The 27,151-nt window shown below is 42.6% G+C and overlaps 1 protein-coding gene across 1 annotated transcript; it reads right to left on the bottom strand.

Moving 5' to 3' along the window:
- Nucleotides 1-16,431: 16,431 nt before the first annotated feature.
- On the bottom strand, nucleotides 16,432-24,208 carry LOC115266806 (mite group 2 allergen Lep d 2). Its single transcript, XM_029873413.2, has 2 exons — nucleotides 23,744-24,208; nucleotides 16,432-16,736 (listed from the first exon to the last, which is right to left on the bottom strand). The coding sequence occupies exons 1-2, from the start codon at nucleotides 23,925-23,927 to the stop codon at nucleotides 16,468-16,470; spliced, it is 453 nt and encodes a 150-aa protein (XP_029729273.1). The 5' UTR covers nucleotides 23,928-24,208; the 3' UTR covers nucleotides 16,432-16,467.
- Nucleotides 24,209-27,151: the final 2,943 nt, after the last annotated feature.

The raw sequence follows: 27,151 nt of genomic DNA, 5'->3' as shown, positions 1-27,151 counted from the left end.
TCGGCCGTTTTTCAACCGATTTCAAAACTTTTTTTTGCGATGGAACCGGACAGGTTTCAAGATCATCGTCCATTTAAAAAAATATAAAATAGATGCGTCTACCTAAAGTTATTAAGCAAAAGGCACTTCCTAGTTTTTTTGGGAGCGCATTTTTTGCGCACATTGATCAATAAAACAAAATTTAAAGCGATGACATATGGTTTTTTCGACTGTAAATCATGCGTACAGCTGGAGTGAACATGTTTATGCAAAATTAGTGATTTTTCAGTACACTGATATTTTATCTTACTCAAAAAACTGCTAAAAAACCCTATTTTTCACATAAAATAAGCAATAAATCAAAATTCAAAGCGAAGACATATAGTTTTTTTGGTCTTAAATTGTTCGTAGGATTGTACTCGACATTTTTGATGAACAATGAAAATGTTCTAATTACACTCTTATTCTGTTTTACCCGGAAAACTACGAAAATTCCATACTTTTTACACAAAATAGTCAACAAAACTAAATTTCAAACGATAACATCTAGTTTTTTAGCCTTGAAATGTTCGTAGCAGTTTGGGGGACATACTTGAAGAATAATAGTGATGTTTTCATTACACTTAAATTTTGATTCACTCAAAAATCAACGAAAGTACCACATTTTTCACGCAAAGTGGTTAACAAAAATAATGGCTTACAATGCAAAGTAGTTTTTTACCTTTAAATTATTCGTGAAAGCGTACTGGACGTTCTTGATGAGTAATAGTGATGTTTTTATGACACACTTAATTTATTTTACTCGAAAAGCTACAAAAATTACATAATTTTCATACAAAACAGTCAATAAAACAAAATTTAAAGCCATAACATGTAGTTGTATGGCCTTAAATTTTCCGTTACAATGTACTGGACCTGTTTTTGATAAAATGTTGATGTTTACGTTACACTTATATTTTGTTTTATAAAAAAATGTACGAAAATACCACGAAAATGCGAATAAGCCAAAATTTAAGGTAATGATATGTAGTTATTCAACTGCGAATTTATCGTAGTAGTTTAATGGATTCATTTGAGCAACCCTAGTGAACTTTTTATTACACTCATAATTTATTTAACTCGGAATACTAGGAAAATACCACCAATAAATAAAAATATAAGGCAATGCATTCTGGTTTTGGACAGGGAAATCTCGGAAAAAAGCTCTGGTAGGAAATATTTAGAAAATACATGAAAGACCTCTGAAAATCTCTAAGAGAAATCCAGGGAGAAACTCCGGATGAAAACCAGCGAAGAAATTCAGGAGAAATATCGGAAAACTCTGGCAGAAATTCCAGAAGTAATTATCGAAAACCTCTAAAAATATCGAAAAAAACACGGAAGGAACTATTAATGGGAGCAAATAAAAGAAAAACACTTTGCATGGGAACTAGGATGGAAACTTGAGAGAACTGGAGAAAGCCAAGAAAAAAGCTTCCAAAATGCTCCAGGACAAAAAATAAGAGATTCCTGAAAAAAATATGATAATATTCTAAATGATTCTTTGATGGATTCACTGAGAAAATCTATGGAAGGTTTCTAAATGAATCCTTGGAGAAATTTATCAAGCAATAGCTACAGAAATTTCTGATGAAAACCCAAAGGAATAATTCACGGAAACATTTCAAAAGTTTTTTAAAAGAATTCCTCGAGAAATAGAACCCCTAAATAAATTCCGCATGCATCCTTGATGTTTTTGAAAATATCCCTGAAGGAATCTCTGGAATATTTTTGAAAGATTCTCGAAAAGAACTCACGACAAAATATTTTGAAAGATTCTTCGAAAGATATCCTTTAATATAAATGCACCTTTTGGGAAATTTCTGAAAAACAAATGTAAGTAGAAGAGTTCCTGAAACAATACCTTATTCCATGTATTTTTCCTGATTTAATAATTTTAAAACAAATACTGGCGTCTCAGTTATAATTGCAATGTAAGGATTGGACAGTTTTAATTTTTTTGAGTGATCATTATTTTTTTCATTTGAGCGAGAATCACATTTTCATTTTGGGGAAACTTTGATAATGCTTTGAAAAACATATTAAATCCCAAAAAAATATTACAGATTGCAACGCAAAGAGTATCAGTATGATGGGAAAAGCCGTAGGAAACATGTTAGGTTAATTTATTGTATCAAAACATGAATAATTTTATAAAATTATAAATAACAAAGTGAGTCAGTACTCCACTTGAGTGAAAATCTCAGTGCTCTTAGCTATCAAAAATAATTATCTGTGTAAAAATATATATTTTTTAAGGTACATCAACATGTGACTATATGCTGCGCATAGTAAGTTCTCTTTATATGAGTTGTTTTTGATTTTTTTTAAACAAATTTAGAAAACAACGAGTTGAATTGAAATATCACTATTGTTTATAAAACAAGTATAGCACTTTTTTACAATTAATTTCATGGCAAAAAAAAACTATAATGCATTGACTCCAATTTTTATTTGATGACTACTTTGTGTGCAAAATGTGGTATTTTCCTAGTATTTTGAGTGATATAAAATATGAGTGTAATAAAAACATCACTACACCCTAAAACGAAACAACACAGGCTTGTGTACAATGTACACAGATTTGTGTACTACTAGATCAGCCTCCACCCCTGTGTCAAATGTACACAGTCACTTTTCTGGCTCTAGCGCTGGTATGGGAGCAAAGTTCGTAACTAATTTTCTCTGAACGATGACATGCATTATCAGGAATCGATCAATGCAAAAATAATTGTTAATTTTATTTTCATGCCAGCGCTGGAGCCGGAAAAGTATCTGTGTACATTTGACACAGCGGTGAGGCTGATCTAGTAGTACACAAATCTGTGTAACTTCTGTAACCGTGTAAGGTTGTTCAAATGAATTCACTAACCTACTACGATATATTCAAAGTTGAATAACTACATATCATTGCTTTAAATTTTGGCTTATTCGTTTTTTTTTGTGGTATTTTCGTACATTTTTTATATAAAACAAAATAGCAGTGTAATGTGGGGGTCAAGGGGGGAGACAGCTCATCGTAGAGCTACACTGTGTGGATTGAGCAATTTTGAGCTGCTCATATTTTGCTCTGAAAAAAGTGATGTGTATGGCTACTTCGATCTAAATTTGCTGAATCCACAGGAACAAGAATGACATTTTCACTTGAGCTGTGGAGTGGATGCAATCGAAGACGAGTGTGGTTCCCCATAATACTTTCGCTGATACCGTTAAGCACCGTCGATTCAATTACATGCATAATCTTCATAATATCTACGATTCGGGAATGTGTTGTCCTTACATAACTTTGTTAGCAAGTTACGACAATTTTTGTTTAATTTTTATAATGATGTGGAGAGATCGCTTTTACTCAACCCACGAACTACTTTTTGGTGTAGTTCAGCAGATGATACGTACTCCGTGACCGGAAACAGCTTCATAGAATGTTCGCACTACATCTAGCCGGAATTTGTACGGAGACAAATACATGTAACACTCTTTGGCGAGCGTTCGTGCGAGACAGTCGCAACTTTTCGTTCGTCCGGTTTGTCTCCCGATACTATCCAGTTCGGTAGCTTTTTCCAAAGTGCTAGTTTTCCGAGTGATCAAGTGTTGAAGTGAAAATCCCTAGTGGGACGCGTGCGGTTGGCTAGGCCACAATTTTTGCCGCAAAAGTTCGTTTGGTTTGAGTAAAGTTCACGTTTCGTTTTCATTATATCACGTGGCGCATTGTCCAATTATCGAGCACAGCAGTGCAGCACCCCCCGCACACCGCGGCGCTCGCGCGGCCGTGATCGGCTTCTTCCAGTGAGTACCCAAGCTCATCGTCGTCGACAGCAGCAGCCCACCGAGAGAAGAGCAGAAAGCGTTCAACCGCCGCACACCAGCGCAGCGTCGGGCGCTTAGCAGCAGCTCGCTTCCTCCCTGTGCGGGCCATCCGATCGCTTGGACCTGTCGTCGTCGAGCCTGTGGCTAAACAGAGTACACAAAGATAAGTACATAAAGTTACCTCTCGTTGTTCCTCCCTCTCCACTGACTCTTTGATTTGATTTAATTTGGTACATAAGTAGTTTTTTCTCACTTTTCCTGTAGCGTTAATTTTGTCCCTTGTTTTTTGATTATTTCTCGTCCCCGTGATAGTGTTAGTTTAAGGTTTTTTGAGTGCCCCGTGGTGGTAGTCAACTACCACAATGGGCGATGATGACGATGGCGGGGGTACGTCGTACCGCATCAACGAAGCTTCGTTATTGGCATCGGACTGCTCGACACGCAAAAACGCCTTCGCTCAAAAATGTGTTCGGCCTGCACATTTTTAGTAAACATCCATGCCGCACATGACTGTGTTGGAGACACACATTTTTTTAAATTGCTCGTACGCTCACATGAGCATGTATTTTGCAATAATTTCGACATGGCAACCTCACTGGGTTTATAAACCACCTTCAAATACCGAAAAATATTGATATTTTGCAAAAATGTGAGCGTATGAGCAATTTAAAAAAATGTTTGTTTCCAACACAGTCCCTGTGCGGCATGGGCGTTACTCAAAAATGAGAGCTTTTGTTTTAGAGAGGAGTCAACAAGGCGATGTAAATGCTAATCCCTTTGTCTCCCTTCACCCTGGTGCTTCTGCAATGGATACCAACAGTAAATCTGTTTCGACGTCCCCCCGCCTCAAGGCCTACCCTCCCGACTTTGGCGGGCCATATGTTGTTTTCTTCCGACCCAAAGGCAAACGTTTGAACACCGTTCAAATCAGCAAGGATCTGACTAAGCGGTATTCTTCCGTTGTCTCCATTGACATGGTCGGTACAGCTAAGCTTCGGGTGACAGTAGGCGACCGAAAACACGCTAATGAGATTGTGGCCTGCGAGTTGTTTACACTTGAGTACTTCGTTTACCTACCGAGCGCGTCGATAGAGATTTCGGGGAAGGTCGCCGACGCATCTTTGACCTGCGAAACGATCATGCAAGGCTGTGGTCGTTTCCATAACCCTTCTCTACCTCCTGTCCAGATACTGGATTGCCGGCAACTGCATTCGGTATCCCAGGAGGGCGAGAAGAAGGTTTACACACCATCTGAAGAATTTTCTGTGACCTTCTCCGGATCTGCATTACCAGATCTGCTGGTGATTGGCAAACTTCGGCTACCTGTGAGGCTGTATGTACCGAAGGTAATGAATTGCATCAATTGCAAGCAGCTCGGCCACACCGCTCAGTACTGCAGCAATAAACCTCGCTGTGCAACATGCGGGGAGAGACATGTGGACGGTGCGTGTAAAACGCCGCCCAAGTGTGTTTATTGTAGCAGCGACCGTCCACATGATCTGATTGATTGCCCAAGGTACATACAGCAGAAAAAACATCAAAAACGCTCGTTGCAGCAGCGATCACGGCGAAGCTACGCCGAAATGCTGAAAAAAGCTGCCCCGACCGTTGAATCCCGTAACATCTACTCGTCTTTATCTCTCGATGATCAGGGTTCTGACTCTGAGGTCGGGGACGGGGTTCCCTTTGTATTCAAGGGTGAAACGAGGAAACGGATGAGGCTCCAGAGACCCACCAAAAAACCTCGGAATCTGCCTAGCAGCGACCCCCAACCCACCATGACAAATTTCAAGAGTGGTAAGAAAGTCACAAAACGTTCCCCTCCGGGTTTCAAAATACAGGACGAACGAGACTTTCCATCACTCCCGGGAACATCTAAAATCCCAGATGTCCCACGTTTTTCGAATTCTTAACCGGAAAGACAGCATTCGGAGCACCAGGAGCAACCTCAGGGTGCACCATTGTTTACGCTCTGTGGCATCGTAGACATCATCCTCAGCTTCTTCAATGCTTCAGATTCCGTGAAGAACATTGTAAAAGGACTTCTTCCTTGTGTGACCCCTCTTTTGAAAATGCCCCTCCTTGTGACAATCGTATCTTTCGATGGCTAATTTAACCACCGAGGTCGAAGATACGATTTCGGTTCTACACTGGAACTGTCGTAGTATTACACCGAAATTAGACGTTTTTAAATTTTTAGTTAACAATTTACAATGCGATATTTTTGCACTATCCGAAACATGGCTAACACCTGATGTAACCTTACCTTTTCCCAATTATAATATCATTCGCCTTGATCGATCCGACTCGTACGGAGGGGTGCTTCTAGGGATTAAGAAGCAGCACTCATTTTACAGAGTCGATTTTCATCCGATGACATGCATTGAAGCCGTCGCATGTGAGGTGACTATCCGAGGTAAAACCCTCAGTGTTGCCTCCATATATCTTCTTCCGAGAACTGTGATATCTCGCAGGGATCTCGCCCACATCTGCTCGGTTATGCCCGAGCCTCGGCTGCTCATGGGAGATTTCAACTCCCATGGTACAGGCTGGGGGGAACTGTACGATGACAGCCGTTCAACGTTGATATATGACCTCTGCGACGACTTCAACATGACAATTTTGAATACCGGAGAAGTTACACGAGTGGCACCTCCAGCTCAAGATGGCAGCCCTAGAAACAGCCGATTAGACCTCTCAATCTGTTCGAGCTCACTATCGCTGGAGTGTACATGGAAGGTTATCCAGGATCCCCATGGTAGTGATCATCTGCCGATTGTTGTTTCTATTTCCAATGGGTCACATCAACCTCCATATATCGACATCGCCTACGATCTCACCAAGCACATTGACTGGGAGAAGTACGCAGAAGCAATTATCGACGGTGAGCAATCGGTAGAAGTCCTTCCACCGCGGGAAGAGTATCAGTTTCTATCAGAACTGATCATCAGTAGCGCGCTTCAGGCACAACGTCGACCAGTGCCAGGTCCGTCGGTTCGCAGGAAACCCCCCAATCCGTGGTGGGATAGTGAGTGTACAGAAATCTATCGCGAGAAATCCGCGGCGTTCAAAGAGTTTCGGAAACGCGGTTCGGTCGAAAACTTCAAGCGGTTCGCTTCCCTTGAAAGCAAGTTCAAGAACTTGATCAAGGCGAAGAAAAGCGGTTACTGGCGTCGATTCGTCGAGGGTTTGTCGCGCGAGACTTCGATGAGAACTCTTTGGAACGTCGGTAGAAGAATGCGTAACGCGTCGTCGGTCAACGAGGATCGAGAAAGCTCTCCTCGGTGGATTATCAAGTTCGCAAAAAAAGTTTATCCAGATTCCGTACCCGTGGAGCGAATAATTCGTGATGTTTCCGAGGATAGGGACGACATGGATAGGCCGTTTTCGATGGTTGAATTCTCACTTGCTCTTCTTTCATGTAACAATTCCGCTCCAGGAATAGATCGAATCAAGTTCAACTTGCTTAAAAACCTCCCCGACGTCGCTAAGAGGCGCTTGTTGAACTTGTTCAATCAGTTCCTGGATAACAACATCGTTCCGGATGACTGGAGACAAGTGAGGGTGATAGCTGTTCAAAAACCCGGGAAACCCGCGTCGGATCATAATTCGTACCGTCCAATCGCGATGTTGTCTTGTCTACGGAAGCTGTTGGAGAAGATGATTCTCTTTCGACTGGACAAATGGGTTGAATCGAATGGCATGTTGTCAGATACACAGTTTGGTTTCCGCAGAGGCAAAGGTACGAACTACTGTCTTGCGTTGCTTTCTTCAGAAATTCAGCTTGCCTTTGCTCAAAAGCAGCAAATGGGCTCAGTGTTTTTGGATATTAAGGGGGCTTTTGATTCAGTTTGTGTCGATGTTCTTTCTGACAAACTACACGACAGTGGCCTTTCACCAATTCTGAACAACTTTTTGTATAATTTGCTGTTTGAGAAGCAGATGAGTTTCGCTCATGGCGACTTGACAGTTTCACGAATTAGCTACATGGGCCTCCCCCAGGGTTCATGCCTAGGCCCCCTTCTTTACAACTTTTATGTCAGAGACATAGATGATTGTCTCATGGTCTCTGTAACGGGATCAATAGCAGTCGATCTGCAAGGACCACTACAGGATACTTTGGACAATTTGTCTACTTGGGCTCTCAAGCTGGGTATCGAGTTCTCTCCGGAGAAAACTGAGATGGTTGTCTTTTCTAAAAAACACAAACCGGCAAAGTTTCCGCTCGTTCTGATGGGTAAGACAATCACTCATAGCATGTCTTCACAATACCTCGGCGTCTGGTTCGACTCCAAATGCACCTGGGGGAAGCACATTGTGTATCTGATACAGAAATGCCAAAAACGAATCAACTTTATGCGAACTATTACCGGAACATGGTGGGGAGCACATCCGGAAGATCTGATCAGGCTGTACCAAACTACCATTCTATCGGTTTTAGAATACGGTAGCTTCTGTTTTCAATCCGCGGCGAAAACACACTTGCTGAAGCTTCAACGGGTTCAGTACCGTTGCCTTCGGATCGCGTTAGGTTGCATGAACTCGACTCACACAATGAGTTTAGAGGTACTTGCTGGTGTACTGCCTCTGACAGACCGCTTTGCGGAGTTGTCGTTCCGGTTCCTCATCCGATGCGAGGTTGTGAATCCGTTAGTCATAGAAAACTTCGAAAAGCTGCTCGAACAGAATCCCCAAACTCGTTTTATGAGTGTGTACTACTGGTACATGACGCTGGAGGTAAGCCCATCTCTGGTTAACACCAATCGTAACAACTTCTCAGACTTCGACAGCTCCTCTGTGGATTTTGATCTCTCTATGAAGGATGAGATCACCGGTATACCGGAATCTTTTCGTTCCATAGGTATTCCACAAATTTTTGCAAGTAAGTTCGGGCATGTTAGCGGGGCCAGATAGTTCTTCACAGATGGTTCCAAAACCGATGATTCGACTGGATTCGGTGTCTACAACGAATTTCATAGCGCCACCTTTATGCTTCAAAAGCCATGTTCGGTATATATTGCTGAGCTAGCGGCTATATACTACACCTTAGAGTACATTCGCACTCTCCCACCTGAGCACTACTTCATTTTTACCGACAGTCTAAGCTCTCTGGAGGCTGTTCGGTCAATGAAACCGATGAAGCACTCAGCGTACTTCCTGAAAGGAATACGCCAAGTCTTGAGTGCTTTGTCCAAACGCTCATACATCATCACCATAGCTTGGGTCCCTTCACATTGCTCAATTCCGGGCAATGAGAAAGCGGACTCTCTGGCTAAGGTGGGCGCTAGCGAAGGCGATATTTATGAGCGTCAAATCGCCTTCGACGAATTTTTTGAATTGGCCCGTCAGGAGACCTTGATCAGCTGGCAACACAAATGGAGAGATGGAGAGATGGGTAGATGGTTGCACTCCATCATTCCACAGGTGTCGAAGAAGCCATGGTTCAAAGGGTTGGATTTGAGCCGCGATTTCATTCGTGTAATGTGTCGGTTGATGTCCAACCACTATTTGTTGAACGCACATACCTTCCGTGTTGGACTCTCAGAAAGCAATCTCTGTGTCTGTGGCGTGGCTTACCAGGATATCGAACATGTCGTGTGGGGATGCAATGAGTATCGTGAGGTCAGATCTGAGCTGCATGAAATTCTCCGGGTCCGAGGAAAACAACAGAAACCCGTTAGAGAAGTGTTGGCAGGACTTGATTTGGAATACATGAACCTGATTTACCAGTTTTTGAAACGTGTTGATGTCAGAGTTTGATGTAGTACGTTCCTTGTTTTCGTTGTCCGCCTTTTGGTTTTGTTGTTCGCCCCTGTCTGTCGTCACCCCCTTCCGTTTGTCCTCTTTTTGTCGTTTTCTACCGATAAAGTCCTTTCTTTTTGGTTCCGTTACAGATATGGACAATTTGTCCCATCAAAGTTTTAGTATAAGTTAGCAAATAATTTAGTTTTAAACCCATAAATCCGTCCTTCCCATTTTTTTTTCTTCAATCCTTAACCTCGAAACAGCCGCGAGTACTTCGGCTTCCCAAACTAACATAGTTTTAAGGCAGTAATAAATTGTAAAATGTATAACCATTGTAAAAAAAACAAAAGATTTCGGCTCAGTTATGCCCATGTGGCGCCCGAGCCTTCCAAATAAACGAATAAGTAAAAAAAAAATACATGTAACTCCGTGTTTTAGATTGTGTACATTAATCCGTTAGACCTCACTCCGGCCCCTGCGCTAAGCCGAACAGTATCCCGACGAGCCTCAACAATAAAATCACGCCAACAACGTTCTAAAAACGTTGCTACAGAATCCGGGGCCAGGCTCAACATGCGAAGTGAGACGCATTTGAAAGGGACCTTAAGCTCAGGTAAAATATTATCTCCTGGGCGCCCATTAAAAACACCACCCCCGGCGAAGACTGGCGCTTGAGCCTAGCTATTTAGCACTGTAGTTGGAGGAAATGCCAATGTAGAACCCGTAGCTTCCGGGAAGGTAAGCCCAGCTCCCTGGGTTAGTGGGTTGGTGTCAGGCCCTGCGAGCCAGCCGTAAAAAAGTCTAGCACCGGAAAATCAACAAGAGAAGAATGCGAACCGATACCAACGGCGACGACCACAGCGACGAAAAGGGACTTGCGATTGGAAACTCGGTACGTGGAACTGCAGATCTCTCAACTTCATCGGGAGCACCCGCATACTCGCCGATATACTGGAGGACCGCGGGTTCGGAATCGTAGCGCTGCAGGAGGTGTGTTGGACAGGATCTATGGTGCGAACGTTTAGAGGTAATCATACCATCTACCAGAGTTGCGGCAACACACGTGAGCTGGGAACAGCTTTTATAGTGATGGGCGACATGCAGAGGCGCGTGATCGGTTGGTGGCCGATCGACGAAAGAATGTGCAGGTTGAGGATCAAGGGCCGATTCTTCAACATTAGCATAATAAACGTGCACAGCCCTCACTCCGGAAGCACTGATGATGACAAAGACGCATTTTACGCGCAGCTCGAACGCGAGTACGACCGCTGCCCAAACCACGACGTCAAGAGGAGGAATTCAGACCGACGATTGGAAAGTTCAGCGCCCACCAGCTGACGAACGAAAATGGCCTACGCCTCATCGATTTCGCCGCCTCCAAGAACATGGCCATTCGTAGCACCTTCTTCCAGCACAGCCTCCCGTATCGTTACACCTGGAGATCACCACAACAAAGGGGCTGTCCATAAACCACGTGGTCATAAGGGGGGGGGGGGGCGGTTCGGCCAATGACCATTTTGTATGGACAAATAAAAAATTGTGTATGGACTAATGACCACGCGGGGGGGGGGGGGTTTGAAAAATCCCTAAAAAATGACCTCGTGGTTTATGGACAGCCCCAAACGGAATCGCAAATCGACCACGTTCTGATTGATGGACGGCACTTCTCCGACATTATCGACGTCAGGACCTATCGTGGCGCTAATCTCGACTCCGATCACTACCTGGTGATGGTTAAACTGCGCCCAAAACTCTCCGTTATTAACAACGTACATTACCGGCGGCCGCCTCGGTACGATCTAGAGCGACTGAAGCAACCGGATGTCGCCACCGCATACGCGCAGAATCTCGAGGCAGCGTTGCCGGACGAGGGTGTGCTCGATGTGGCCCCTCCAGAGGACTGCTGGAGTACAGTGAAAGCAGCCATCAACAACGCAGCCGAGAGCACTATCGGGTACGTAGAACGGAGTCGACGAAACGATTGGTTCGACGAGGAGTGCAGAGCGGTTCTGGAGGAGAAGGATGCAGCGCGGGCGGTAATGCTGCAGCATGGAACCCGACAGAATGTGGAGTGATACAGACAGAAGCGGAAGCAGCAGACCCGTCTCTTCCGGGAGAAAAAGCGCCGCCTGGAAGAAGCGGAGTGCGAGGAAATGGATCTGCTGTGCCGTTCACAGGAAACACGCAAGTTCTACCAGAAGCTCAATGCATCCCGCAAAGGCTACGTGCCGCAAGCCGAAATATGCAGGGATAAGGAAGGGAGCCTCCTGACGGACAAACGTGAGGTGATGGAAAGGTGGAAGCAGCACTTCGACGAGTACCTGAATGGCGAAGAGAATGTAGCCACGGAGGACCAAGGCAGCGGAGGAAATGACTATGTTGGTGCAGCAGAGGACGGGAACGAACCAACTCCCACGCTGAGGGAAGTTAAGGATGCCATCAACCAGCTCAAAAAGAAAGGCGACAAGTTAATGTGTGAGAACTTTCGAGCGATCACCGTTTTGAATGCCGCCTACAAAGTGCTATCCCAGATCATCTTCCGTCGTCTTTCACCTAAAGTAAATGAGTTCGTGGGAAGTTACCAAGCCGGTTTCATCGACGGCCGGTCGACAACGGACCAGATCTTCACCGTACGGCAAATCCTCCAGAAATGCCGTGAATACCAGGTCCCAACGCATCACCTGTTCATCGACTTCAAAGCGGCATACGACAGTATCGACCGCACGGAGCTATGGAAAATTATGGACGAGAACAGCTTTCCCGGGAAGCTGACTAGACTGATAAGAGCAACGATGGACGGTGTGCAGAACAGCGTAAGGATTTCGGGTGAGCTATCCAGTTCATTTGAATCGCGACGGGGACTACGACAAGGTGATGGACTTTCCTGCCTACTATTCAACATCGCCCTGGAAGGTGTTATGCGACGAGCCGGGCTCAACAACCGGGGTACGATCTTCACGAAATCCAGCCAATTTGTCTGTTTTGCGGATGACATGGATATTATTGCCAGAACATTTGGAACGGTGGCAGAACAGTACACCCGCCTGAAACGTGAAGCAGCAAAGGTCGGACTGGTGGTGAATGCGGCTAAGACAAAGTACATGCTGGTAGGTGGGACTGAGCGAGACAGGACAAGCCTTGGCAGCAATGTTACGATAGACGGGGATACTTTCGAGGTGGTAGAAGAATTCGTCTACCTCGGTTCCTTGCTAACGACTGACAATAACGTGAGCCGTGAAATACGAAGGCGCATCATCAGTGGAAGTCGTGCCTACTATGGGCTCCAGAAGAAACTGCGGTCAAAAAAGATTCACCCCCGCACCAAATGTACCATGTACAGGACGTTAATAAGACCGGTGGTTCTCTACGGACACGAGATATGGACGATGCTCGAGGAGGACCTGCAAGCACTCGGAGTTTTCGAGCGACGGGTGCTAAGGACGATCTTCGGCGGCGTGCAGGAGAACGGTGTGTGGCGGAGAAGGATGAACCACTTGCTCGCTGCACTTTACGGCGAACCCAGCATCCAGAAGGTGGCCAAAGCTGGAAGGATACGGTGGACAGGGCATGTTGCAAGAATGCCGGACAACAACCCTGCAAAGTTGGTGCTTGCTAACCATCCGGTTGGTACAAGAAGGCGTGGAGCGCAGAGAGCACGATGGACGGACCAGGTGGAGCGTGATCTGGCGAGTGTTGGGCGTGACCGAGGATGGAGAGCTGCAAATCGAGTATTATGGCGGCAAATTGTTGATTCAGTATTATCATGAATTTGATGTGAACTAAATAAATGAATGAGCAGTGTAATGTAAATATTAAAATTTTATCAAAAGCAGGTCCAGTACATTGTAACGGAAAATTTAAGGCCATACAACTACATGTTATGGCTTTAAATTTTGTTTTATTGACTGTTTTGTATTAAAGTTATAATATTTTTGTAGCTTTTCGAGTACAATAAATTAAGTGTGTCATCAAAACATCACTATTACTCATCAAGAACGTCCAGTACGCTTTCACGAATAATTTAAAGATAAAAAACTACTTTGCATTGTAAGCCATTATTTTTGTTAACCACTTTGCGTGAAAAATATGGTACTTTCGTTGATTTTTGAGTGAATCAAAATTTGAGTGCAATGAAAACATCACTATTATTCTTCAAGTATGTCCCCCAAACTGCTACGAACACTTCAAGGCTAAAAAACTAGATGTTATCGATTGAAATTTAGTTATGTTGACTACTTTGTGTAAAAAGTATGGAATTTTCGTAGTTTTCGGGGTAAAACAAAATAAGAGTGTAATTAGAACATTTTCATTGTTCATCAAAAATGTCGAGTACAATCCTACGAACAATTTAAGACCAAAAAAACTATATGTCATCGCTTTGAATTTTGATTTATTGCTTATTGTATGTGATAAATAGGGTATTTTAGCAGTTTTTCGAGTAAGATAAATTATCGGTGTACTGAAAAATCGCTAATTTTGCATAAACATGTTCACTCCAGCTGTACGCATGATTTAGAGTCGAAAAAACCAAATGTCATCGCTTTAAATTTTGTTTTATTGATCAATGTGCGCAAAAAATGCGCTCTCAAAAAAACTAGGAAGTGCCTTTTGCTTAATAACTTTGGGTAGACGCATCTATTTTATATTTTTTTAAATGGACGATGATCTTGAAACCTGTCCGGTTCCATCGCAAAAAAAGTTTTGAAATCGGTTGAAAAACGGCCGAGAAATGCCTTGTCAAAGTTGGACTTCCGACTTTTTTTGGACCCTTGGTAGTTTAGGAGCTAATAGGAATTTCTTGGTAAATCCCAGCTGAATTACAACAAGAAAGACCAATATGAGTTCCTGGAGAAATCCCACCAGAAATTTCTGGAAGCACCCCCATATGAAATCTCAAGAGGAAGTCCTGGATAAATCCTTGAAGAAATCTTTGGAAGATTCAGCCACCATACTCAAGTGTAGCCGAAGCTTTTTTTCGAGTGAAAACATATCACATTATTAGTGACCTCAGATATCCCTGATGCTCTGGAATTTTGTCTCCTCAACTTGCATTACATGTATGACTCGAATGGGCAAATTCTTATATTCGTGCACTTCAATTGATCGACCATTCCAAATTTAAGCCATGTTTCGGAATTGATACAGGATACAGGATGCCTCTAAGTCTTAGATGTATAAGAACTGATCTGATCTTCTCCTCCTCTCCTCCTCTTCGGCGTAACGTCCTCACTGGGACAAAGCCTGCTTCTCAGCTTAGTGTTCTATGAGCACTTCCACAGTTATTAACTGAGAGCTTCCTCTGCCAATGACCATTTTGCATGCGTATATCGTGTGGCAGGCACGAAGATACTCTATGCCCAAGGAAGTCAAGGAAATTTCCTTTACGAAAAGATCCTGGACCGACCGGGAATCGAACCCGTCACCCTCAGCATGGTCATGCTGAATACCCGTGCGTTTACCGCCTCGGCTATATGGGCCCTTCTGATCTTCTATGACTACCAAAACGCACTCAAACTATATATGAAATGTACCCGATGCATTGCTATGAGTGTATATTTAAACACCTTAACTTCAGAATGATTCTTAAGGACCAAAGAACCAGCTTACAAAAATGTTTCCTGGCCAGGGGGTTCTTTTTATTTTGCTAACACAATAAAACAATAGCGCTACTGCTAAGATGTTTTCGCATAAGAATCAAATGAAATTCCGATCTTAATATTTTTGTAGAGTTTTTTTTACTCTGTAGCTTTTACCATTGCACTAGCTCCTAAAAAGAGTGCATCGACTCTCTCCAACTGCAGATGACGCGATAAACATCCTCCAAAGAAAGCACCACAACTCGCAATGCGGTAAACGACCAGCCAAAGTGACCCAGCAATCTCCCGCTCGCTTGAACTGGCATAAAACAATTTCGTATCATATCGTTAAATTGATAAAATCAGAAAGACGACTTCTCCGTTCCGTCCCATCAAAGAGCGAGCATTCGTTCGAGTGTTGTCCTCCCGAGAAGCATCCCGATCGGCCCCATTTGCGCTTTTTATCACCCTCCCTGCTCTGCTGCTGATGCTCCTTGCTGTCTAGGACATTCCGAACTTATTTTTCCCAGCTCCCTGCCGGCATGACCCTAGTTTATGGCGATCGGGTACTTTTTCCCCCAGCTAGCTATCGTTTCTAATGGCCACTATCGTGTCTTGTTTGCAGGCTGGCTGGCTGGCTGGCCGGTCAGTAGTGGTGTCGGCCCCGGTCGTCTTCGGGGATGGCAATTTCTTTCAGATTAATCGTTTTATGGCACTTTTCTAATTAGACACAACAAGAAAAAACGACCCAGGAAAAAAGGAATGGTTCCTTCGGAAGACAAGCAATTTTATCGCTTCTCCCATACCCGAGAAAAACACCCAACCAGCTAACCAACCAACCGGGCGGATGGCCAAACGATCTTAGTTTTCCCATAATAGTCAAAGTGCCACTGTTCGAGTAGGTGAATTGTTTTTGCGATAATTGAGGGAGTTGTATGCGCCAAACTAAGAAATTGGAACATGTTTGCATTTTTCTGCTAAAACAATGGATTTTTTTAATTACTTGATCGATTTAAATTTAACGCACTCCAAGGAAACGTTGAGATGGTCCAAAAAGTCTTCAAATGGTATATCAGTTGATCTTATTATTTTTATACAGTGAAATACTATGGTGCCTAGCTGTGTGCTAAATTTTAAGCCAATTAACTTAAATTTAAATGAGTCATAGTGGAAAGTGCGCAATACTTGACCTTTTGCTTAAATGGTCCTAGGCCCTAATTAAATCTAAACAAAATAAGTTATATATGAGCATCATTTAGGCTGTCATCCAAATAGTCGAACTCAATTTCCTTCTCACCAAAAGGCAAGGCCTTTTATATTACTACTTCACAATTTTGGCATCGATCTTGAAGCACACGGCAATGCCCGAATCCGCATGCAGCTGGAATTCGATGTTGGCCTTGACGTTGGAAATCGGAGAATCAACGGGAACATCGCCGGCTGCTTCTACGCTCTGGTTGTCGGCTAGGGGACACTTGGCATTGGTCAGCTTCTTGCACCCATCACGGTGCTCCGCCGGCAGCTCGTACGGGATGATTAATCCGGCGACCCGGGCAATCACCTTGGCGGTCAGAGTTTTGGTGGCCTTGGCTGCGAAGGAAAAGGAAACATAATAAGTGTAATCAGTTTCGTACCTTTTAATTCCGCCCTGTGTTGCTTATCCTTCGACAGATACGCGTATTTCGACTACCACTTGTAATCTTCCTCAGTGTCAGTTATCCAATGAGTTATCCAACTCTTTGTTATAAAGAGATAAACCAGCCAAGGGCTGAACGTGTCTTGAATGACGATATAAATAATGATTATTTCTTTGTTATCTGCAGTATCCAAAAACATTTTCAGTTTTTGACAACAAAGAATAAAAATAGACATAATCCAAAATCGACCACATCCTGATGGACGGACGGTACTTCTTCGACACTATCGACGTCAGGACATGTCGTGGCGCTAACATCTACTCTGACCACTTCCTGGTTGTTCAGTACAACTATTTAGTTCAGTGTAGGCTGGATGGGGATGAAGCAAGTGAATGCCGCCGAGTGCTAATTCCAAAATGATTGTTAATGATGATTATAGCTACGGTAGTAGTAGTACCTCAACTGATACAGAACTATTTCGAATGTTGATCAACAATATGAGTCAAGAAACTTTTGAACATAAACAATCAGCTATTGATGATGATTAACCTGGCCTTGTTAGGGGAATATCTGTAAATAAAAAGAAAATCGGGTTAAGTACGGTTCCTTTGAATTCCACTAAGAATTTGCATCCTTTGACAGATACGTATTTCGACCTCAACTGTAAGGTCGTCTTCAGTGTCTTGTCGAGTCAAGTACAAGACACTGAAGACGACCTTACAGTTGAGGTCGAAATACGTATCTGTCAAAGGATGCAAATTCTTAGTGGAATTCAAAGGAACCGTACTTAACCCGAATCAGCTATTGTTAACATCACATGTAAATACTCCTTATGCCATAGGTTCCCAAATTTTCAGAGTTCGCGACTCCCTAATGCCAGCAAACGTACTTTTCGCGACCCACCATAGAAATTTCCTCATTTGCTGTCTGTTACAGTAAAAATTTCTACTGTCCCTCGCGACCCCCTGGTTGAAGGCTGGCGACCCCCCTGGGGGGTCGCGACCCACAGTTTGGGAAACTATGCCTTATACAATAAACATGAGCATTTGTATTCAGAACAACAACAAACCGAGTGTTTGTTCATTTTACTGGTGATGGTAAAAAGGCGCCAAATACTCTCCGTTATTAACAACGTACGGTACCGACGGCCGCCTCCGTATAATCTGGAGTGAGTAAAGCCACCGGAAGTCTCCGCCGCATACGCGCAGAAACTCGAGACAGCGGTACCGAACGAGAGCGATCTCGATGAAACCCCTCTCGAAGATTGCTGGAGTGCGATAAAAGCAGCCGTCAACAACGCAGCTGAGACCAACGTTGGATATGTGGAACGGAGACTGAGGAACGATTAGTTTGATGTCAAGTGCAGATATTTTGGAATATTTTTACTGGTTCAAATTATAATTCCTTATTCTCATACTCTTGCTCAAAGTGTTGATTTAATTTTCTGTAACAAACTGGGTAAAATTTATATTTTACATTATAAAACACTCAAATTATAATTGATCTCGTCGCAAACATTACACCAGATATAAGGTATCAGATATCAGAAGGTCGGCTCCAGAGGCACGTTATCCTCCATTTAGGACATTTGTGCCATCGCCAAAATAATAGTCTATTTCATCATCTACCTGAGGGAAAAGGAAGGAAATAAGGATAGGGATGGGGATAAGGACAGGTAGGGAAATAGGAAAAGTAACCTTGAAGAGGGTACTAACGCATAAGCGTACCACAATGGGTTCAAATAACGCCCTAAAAAGGCACTGTACAGGGTGCGGCAGGAAAAATGCGAAAAGTTTAAGGCACAATTACACGCTAAATATGGTATATATATGACTATTTGACAGTGTATCAGTCAATGTCTATATTCTAGCACTGAAAAATAAAAATGAACACATTTGATGTTTAACATGTGATAATGTAGGCCTAATAAGCGGATATCAATAAACTGCGCGCCCAATGGTCATTAAACAAAATGACTATAACAGTAACAAAATTAGCTCAAATTCGATGAACAACCAGACCACACTGATCCAGAGCCATGTAGTTTCACATACCAGATGAAATAAGTACATATTTTTGATGATATTGTAGAGAAAATCAAAAAATTTGTTTTATCAGATGCGAAATTTAGCGACCTGTGCGATTTTCTGCGGTTTGAAAATTCTGGTTGTCTTCATCTTCAGGCACCGCCCTGTAAAGGTTAGTGACCAAAATGGGAAATTTTTTAATTAACTTTTCAGAAAACTAGCCTATTATAGATCATGGAACGTTGAAACATAGATAAGTTAATGTCAAATGGACGAAAATGAGGTTTGAAGTTGAAAAACACTTTCGCATTTTTTCCTGCCGCATACTGTAATAACGCATAAAGCGAAAGAGAGCCTATAGCCCTTTACCACAGCGGGCTAAGAACAACAGAACGTCCTAAATATTCAGGTCTCTGAAGTCAGTTTCACTTAATAAGTGTTTACCGAATACTCGGAAACGCAGTTACGCAAAAACTGGACAATTACATATCAAATGATACGAAGTTCCATAATCGGATTCACAGCTATCACAGGCAAATGAATCAGCTTGCTGAATATTCGCCATGTGAAAGCTGAGTCGGCAGTGGCCAGTCAATGCTTTGACCAGAATGCTGCAATTCTGCTTTGACAGATTTGTAAGAAACTTCGCCCCCCTTGGAGATGGCTCAGTACAATACAATTTGGTTTGACGACATGACTCCAAACTATTCCAGTATTGTCTGTGTTGAGTAGCAGCCCAGGTGTGAATCTGAAGCTTTACCCAACACTTCGATATCGGAATAGCTGGCTCAGGGCCAATGAAGTCATGTGATGCTCCAGTGCGAGCTAACTCATCAGCCAATTCATTTCCAGCGATGGAAGAATGGCCAGGTACCCATACAAGGTGAACACCCAAGCAACACACATGTTATAATAGAGTTACGACAGCGCAAGTTTTGGTTGTATAGAAGTTTATTTTACGTAATTCAAACGTTGTGTTGAAATAACGTAAAATAAACTTCTATACAACCAAAACTTGCGCTGTCGTAACTTTTATATAACATGTGTGTTACTTGGGCAGCGTTTGCTGAATTCAGCTCCTCGATTTGAGTTCGACAAGCGATAACTATCTTCGACCTGGAGTTGGCCGAAGCAAGTGCTTTAATAGCAGCCTGGCTATCTGAACAGAAGTATATTACTTTGCCCATTACGTGCTGCTGAAGTGCTGATAGCTTTTCGCACATAAGAGCAAAGATTTCGGCCTGAAAAACGGTGCAGTGTCTACCAAGTGAGTAAGACTGATACAGCCTCAGCTCTCGAGAATAAACACCAGCACCTGCTCGACCTTCGAGAAGGGAGCCATCAGTGTAACATACGATGCCGTCTGAAATACTTCTTTCCAGATATCCAAATGTCCACTCTTCCCGGGAAGGGAATTTCGTGAAAAATGCCCTATATGGAAAATTACAAGCAATTGTAAGATCACTTTGAGCAAGGACAATTTTGTCCCAATTCACCAAAAGTGAAAACAACGAGATGTGTGTTGATGTGCTGTTCACATGAGTTTCCTCTAGTAGACCGAGTACCCGTAGACGGTAAGTGCAAGAAAGTGCTTCTTGTTTGAGATGAATGTGTAGTGGAGCAACGTCAAAGAGAACTTCGAGCGCTGCCGTGGGAGTTGAAGGGAACGCTCCAGACATCGCCATAAAACACATCCTTTGGAGATGGCCTAACTTTGATTGGACCGTTCTCATTTCGCCCTTTTGCCACCACACAAGACATCCATAAGCCAATATTGGCCGAACATCAGTTGTGTAGATCCATTTGATATACATAAGTGACCCGATTTTGTCAATTTTTGCTCTCCTCGAAAACCTAAACAACTTTTCAAATTTTTTATCCCTCCATGTACTGCCCTTAAGCTGTGGTTTGATGAATTGAATAAAATTTTACCGGGAGATAACGAGAGCAAACAGTTTGTCGCAAAATGGGGCTGACAAAATCGGGTTCTTACTGTACTTGGGTTTTAGACCCCAAGTTGTACCAAAGGTTCGCCGGCATTGCCCGAAGGCCATACAAGCCTTCTTGATTCTGAACTCAATGTGAGGTGTCCAGGAAAGCTTGGAATCAAGAATAACACCAACGTACTTTACCTGTTCAGTCACATCGATTTCAGAATCAAAGAGACGCAAAGGTCGAACGCCATTACGGTTTCGCCTTTCCGTAAAAAGAACAATAGATGTTTTACTCGGATTAACCGAAAGGCCATATTGGCGACACCAACCCTCAACTACCTGAAGGGCGCTTTGCATCAGGTCGAAAAGGGTGGTGATACACATACCAACTAACAATGCTAGGTAGTCGTCGGCAAAACCATAAGTAGGAAAACCGCTATTATTGAGTTGCCTCAATAGCGTATCTGCTACGAGATTCCACAAAAGCGGTGACAAGACTCCCCCTTGGGGGCATCCACAAACACTCAATTTCCTAATCCCTGCTAGACGCAACGTCGAGAAGAGATATCGGTTTTTGAGCATTTGATGAATCCAATTGGAAATCATTGGAGATAAACCATGATTCCGTGCGGCTTCCAATATGGCATCGAAAGGCACGTTGTCAAAGGCACCCTCGATATCTAAGAAAACACCCAAAAAAGATTGCTTTTGAGCGAATGCTTTCTCGATATCGTAAACAACCTTGTGTAAAAGAGTCACAGTGGACTTATCAGATTGGTACGCATGTTGGTTCACATGAAAAGGCACGTTGGCCAGATGAACATCACGGATGTCGTCCATACAAAATGGTCATTGGCCGAACCCCTCCCCCCCTATGACCACGTGGTTTATGGACAGCCCCTAAGCATTCCAGAACTTCCTCATCAGAGGAAGTCAGATCGCCATTTGGCAAACGAAGTTCGTTCACTCGGAAATCCTTAGATTTCGCCAGGATTTCATTTAACCGACTGACTTCACTCAAACTGGATACATTTTACAAAGGTTTTTCCAGCCGGATCGTTCAGCAGACCGGAGAGCTTTCCTGTAGGCCTTGCGAGCCGACCTGAAAGCCTCCGAACCAGCCGAACGTCGTCTGTTCCAACTCTTTCTACATTGTTTCCTGAGTTTCGCCAGATCAGAGTTCCACCAAGGGGTTCCTCTTGTGATCTTCACACTTGGAGTGTCAATGGATGGTGAGTATCCATGAAATTTGACCGCAACCAAATCAGTTAAAAGATCCCAGTTTGTTGACCGGGGTTTCCTTAAACACAATGTTTGCGAAGTAACATTTAAATATTTAAAAAAGATGTAGCGATGGTCAGATAAAGTTTCTTCATCTGACACATGCCAATTGGTCAGCTCGTGACTACTTCTACTAAAGCAAAGCGTTATGTCTAACACTTCCTCTCTAGCAGATAACATGAAGGTTGGGCGGTTGCCTATGTTAAGTAATACAAGATCTGTGCTACTTAAGTACTCCATCAAACTGGAGCCTCTCAAGTTAATGTCTGAGCTGCCCCAGATGATATGGTGAGCATTAGCATTACTGCCAACAATTAGCGGAACGCCTTTTGACGTACAGTATGCGATGACTTGTTTGAAAGCATCCGTAGGGGATGGTTCATCATGCGGTAAATAAGCCGAACAATAGACGTATTTCCTGTTGAGGTTTCCAACAGATACATCAATTGTGATAGCACATACATCTCTGGTGGTTAGTTCAGAGATGAGTAGCAACTATTGCGTTGTTGACAAGCACACAGGCTCAAGGTATGGCACGCGAGTTTTCCATTTCATGTTTACTGAAAGTAGCAAACACCGGGTTCATAAGGTTTACTAGATAGAAATTCCCCTTACGAAAGTAAGGTTCTTGGACCAAGGTCACTTGAGCTGAGCCATTTTGCATAAGTCGGCAAAGATTGATTGTTGCTGTTCTTTTATGCTAAAGATTGATCTGAGCTATCGTAACCGTAGCCACTACCCAAACTAGGTAAGATTGAACTCTTCGCAATAACAGCACGATAAAGAACAGCAGCAATAAAACCAGATCGGTATCGATTGGAAAACGCCAAAGGCGAGGATACACAGAATACACTGTGTAAATCGCATAATGCGAAACCATTTAGGTGAAAATTTAAACTAATTAAAAAAATCTTCATAATCCCGCCCTTATTTAGCCACAAGTGAGACTAAAGAAGGACAGCCGGTTGTTTCGGAGAAACACAAGGTCCACTGCACCATTGCTCCGGTTAGCGCAGTAAGGACAACATACTGTGGAGGGCGCCCTGGTACTCCACAGGCTCCGTTTGCGGTTAGGTTTTTATTAGAACCCTCCCCCCCCCCCCTAAGCATTCATTCCTAGGCATGGTAAGCATGACGCCGCATCACACCATGAATTAGGGGTCATCTGTTGGTGGACTCTTACCACCGGAACAGCCGGTCCGTAGTGTTATTCTTAGCCAATTGAGACAATCGCTACCGGCACTACACAGCTATCTAGTCTGATCGAGAAAAGAAGTTAATATTGATGATCAACTTCATATCGGCCCGAACAGCCGGTAAAATACAAATTTTACATTATTTAACACTCAAAGTATAATTGATCTCATCGCAAACATTACACCAGTTATAAGCTTATCTTCTTCGTCTTTCTTAACTTCGGCCTAGAAAAATATAATCGGAATGTTTTGCAAATAAATTAAATAAAATAAACTGCAAAGAACTTGAAAAATCTTTTCATAAAACCATATCAATCAATAAGACACAGTTTCGAAAAGTTTTCCAAGCTAAAGCTCCTGCTTCAATATTTTGTTTTGTTTGAGCTGTATCGAATTTATTAGTTCTCTCTGACGATCACGCCCTAACTGTTTGTTTTAGTCCAGATGCTAACAATTATCTTCAAGATATCGACGAACCGAAATCTAAATCGACCTTATGAATTTAACTGATATCACACTTACGATTGGTGAACTCGGCTTTGAAGCGCAAGTTCTGTCCGTTGACGATCTGGCACGGAGCCTTGGTGCAGCCCTCGATTTCCAGCTTGTTCGGGATGGCTCCTTTCTTGCACTTTTGAACCTCAAGCTGTCCAACTACAGCCGAAACGAGCAAACTAACAACCAGCAGAGTCAGCTTCACCTCCATCGTGTCTACCTTGTTTATAGTTGGTTTTCTCTTATCAACAAACACAAGCTCCGAACCACTTCGCACGAATCCGTTTAATCTAAATCGGCGGAAAAAAGGCGAGAAATTATAGTACACAGTAAACTTCTTCGCCCACTAGCACCGAACAAAACACACTGATTCAGCATCGACCTGGAGATGCGTCTTTTATCGTTTTGGGTTTCATACCCCTTTTGGTACGTGCGGCGTTGAGACGTGAATGGAAGGCTTTCCGGTATCGGGGGGTTGTTCTGATGCAAGGACGGGGGGTTCTATTATTGTACTCGAAACTTGATTATTGGAAGAAAGTTCCAACATCCACTACCACAGCGCAAATTAGTTAGTTGGCTTTGGCAGACGCGTGTTTCTTATCAGTAGTATTGGCCACTTAATTGGGTGGTTCTTGAAGGCAGACTGTTTGATGCGGCCTTAGAAGCCAGAGGTGATTTATCATGACAACTCAAATTTTTCATGAACTATGCCACGAACAATCAATCCCCAATAGTACTTTGACATTCGTTTAAGCAACTGCAGATGCAGTTGTAAATTAGAAATACCGTGGTCAAGCAAACGCATGATTACTTCCTCCGCCTTGGTCCACATTGACCACCAATATGACAAGGAAAGCACCATTCTCGCTTAGGAGACGATCGCAAGTATTTACACTCGATGATTCTTATTAGTTTCAAGCAGTAATCTCTTTGGTTGCTGATCTAAGCTAGCGAAACTTGTGTAACAATTACGGCAGGTCAATCGAGCATAAGCTACATTTCCAGAGACGAAAATCTGAAGTCTAACAGAATCCGTTTTTAATAGCTGTTGATCTAAAAAGCTTTTGAATACATGTTAGTTGTTCAACAGCCGCAGAAACCATTTGCCCCGAGAGAACGCGCTGCCCACAATTCTTGCTTCGCAAAAGCCAACGGGCACTCTAGTGAGCACCAACTAAGAGCCACTTGAGATTGGATAGGTGTGAAGGGGTGGAACAAGGGGCCTTGGGTGGGCTGCAAATAAAAGTTGTTTGTTAGTTTTTCCCGGTTTCCCGGTTCATAAACAGGTGAAATCGAAAAGAGTTCTGCGGCAAACTTTCCGACTGAGAACACTGAACATCGCATCGTGGGAGTCGAGTGTCACGTCAGCATTATCCCACGTTTTCTGATTTTTCCTGAAGTTGATTAGACAGGAAAACACACTCGCTTGTTGTTTTTCCGTTGCGAGATGATTTCGTTTAGTTTGTTGGAGTTGAGTATTGTTTGATACAGTGTTAATGAGCGGAATATACCTATTTCTGTATTTGCGTTTGACACGCTGATGAGAGCCACTGAGTGTTGAAAAGGACAGTAGCAACTACAAACAACCATCAAGTGTTTATTGATAATAATTTAATGGCCCTCTTCAATCATACACGTGCAGTACGTAGCAATCGATAAACTGTGCAAACCAAACCTATCAATAAAATATATTTTTATCTTTTATTATTATTTGTTCAACAAACAGTAAAAAAAATCATAAAACTTCCCTCTACAGTCAACTCAACAATGCAACACTCCATCTAAATTATTATTCAGTCGAAAGAGGAGACGATTCATAAATTGTGCATTGACTGCAATATTGGAGTGATGCTTCGAGTTTTTTTACGTCATCATGGTCGGCGTTAATACTTATACTTTGAAGGCGAAATTTTGAGATTTGTCGAAATGAAACGAAATGCAAAATAACAAATTTTGCCTAGTTAAATGAAATTCCGCGAAACTTCGTTTCGAGGTGTGTTGGTCGGCGTTCAGTCAAAGTGGACTACGCGATTTTTCTGGCAGGTAAAGATAAGATGAGGAATTCTTTAAACCTGAATTTTTCGACGTTATTTTGATGCAGACATTTATTCAGAAATTTTTCCAGAGATTCCTTTAACCCTTTGAAGCCGGAATTTTTCCAAGCATTATTATGGAGTTTTTTCTACGTTTTTCGGTAGTTTTGGTGGTCAATAAAAACGGTAGAATATTATGCAGAATATTTTTTCTGGATATCCTAGGTCACCCAAACTATTCTTGAGTTTAGATCCTTGAGTCTACGGATATAACGGTACTTTTTCCATTATACAAAGCTACGATTTGTAATCTATCATGTCCAGAAAGTCTTCTGAAAGGTTATTAGACAATATAAGATCAGTAGGGATATCCTAGGTCATCCAAACTCTTCTTAAGTTTAGATCTTGAAGTCTACGAGTGTAACGGTAATTTTTTTTTTTCATTACACAAAGCTACGATTTGTAATCTATCAGTCTTCTGAAAGGATAATAGACGGTATCAGATCAGTCGGGATATCCTAGGTCATCCAAACTGTTCTTGAGTTTGGATCCTAAAGTCTACGGGTGTTATGGTAACTTCTTTCATTATACTAAGCTACGATTTGTAATCTATTATGTCCAGTAAGTCTTCTGAAAGTTTAATAGACAGTATCAGATCAGTCAGGATATCCTAGGTCATCTAAACTGTTCTTGAGTTCAGATCCTAAAATGTAGGGGTGTAAGAGTAACTTTTTTCATTATATAAAGCTACGATTTGTTATGCATCATGTCCAGTGAGTCTTCTGTAAGGTTAATAGACAGTATCAGATCAGTCGGGAAATCCTAGGTCATCCAAACTGTTCTTGAGTTTAGATCTTAGAGTCTACGGGTGTAACCGTAGCTTCTTTCATTAAAAGCTGTAATCTATCATCTCCAGTAAGTTTTCTTAAAGTTACAGTGGTTGTTTTTATCAACTTAGCTTTATAACAGTAAGGAACCCCATAATATTCCAAAAATATATAACAACGCTTATTGTTCTTCCAACTACTTTGGTAACTACTTTGGTAAGTACAGTGAATTATGTAGCACTACTTAACGTAGTGGCAAAAGCTATTATCGCAAGTGTAGACCAGAAGCAATGGTCTTCGGAGTAGTGTTGTTGATCTGGAATATCTCTAAACTATCTTGAAATGTCTCATGATATGCCAGGGGGATTACAGATTACAGTTTAAAGTTCATTGTGAGAATCAATACTGTGACTATCGAGAGCTAAACTTCAGGATAGTTTGAACGACTCTCAGTATCCCCAAGGATCATAATAATATACAGGGTGTTCCTTTCCTTAATGCTAATCCTTCGGAGGGTGATAGAGGACCATAATAGGAGAAAAAAATTGTTCTACGCATATGGTCAAATCTCAACC

Source organism: Aedes albopictus, chromosome 2 (genome assembly GCF_035046485.1).
Source record: "Aedes albopictus strain Foshan chromosome 2, AalbF5, whole genome shotgun sequence".
Lineage (NCBI taxonomy): Eukaryota > Metazoa > Arthropoda > Insecta > Diptera > Culicidae > Aedes > Aedes albopictus.
Note: the sequence above shows the minus strand (reverse complement) of the source record. Positions and strands in the feature narration are given on the sequence as shown.

What these genes read in the sequence shown, in the direction of transcription:
- LOC115266806 (XM_029873413.2), bottom strand. Translation starts at nt 23,927, where the DNA reads ATGGAGGTGAAGCTGACTCTGCTGGTTGTTAGTTTGCTCGTTTCGGCT. An exon ending in CAAAGCCGAGTTCACCAATC is followed by an intron (nt 16,737 to 23,743) that starts GTAAGTGTGATA and finishes TTTCCTTCGCAG; the next exon opens with CCAAGGCCACCAAAACTCTG.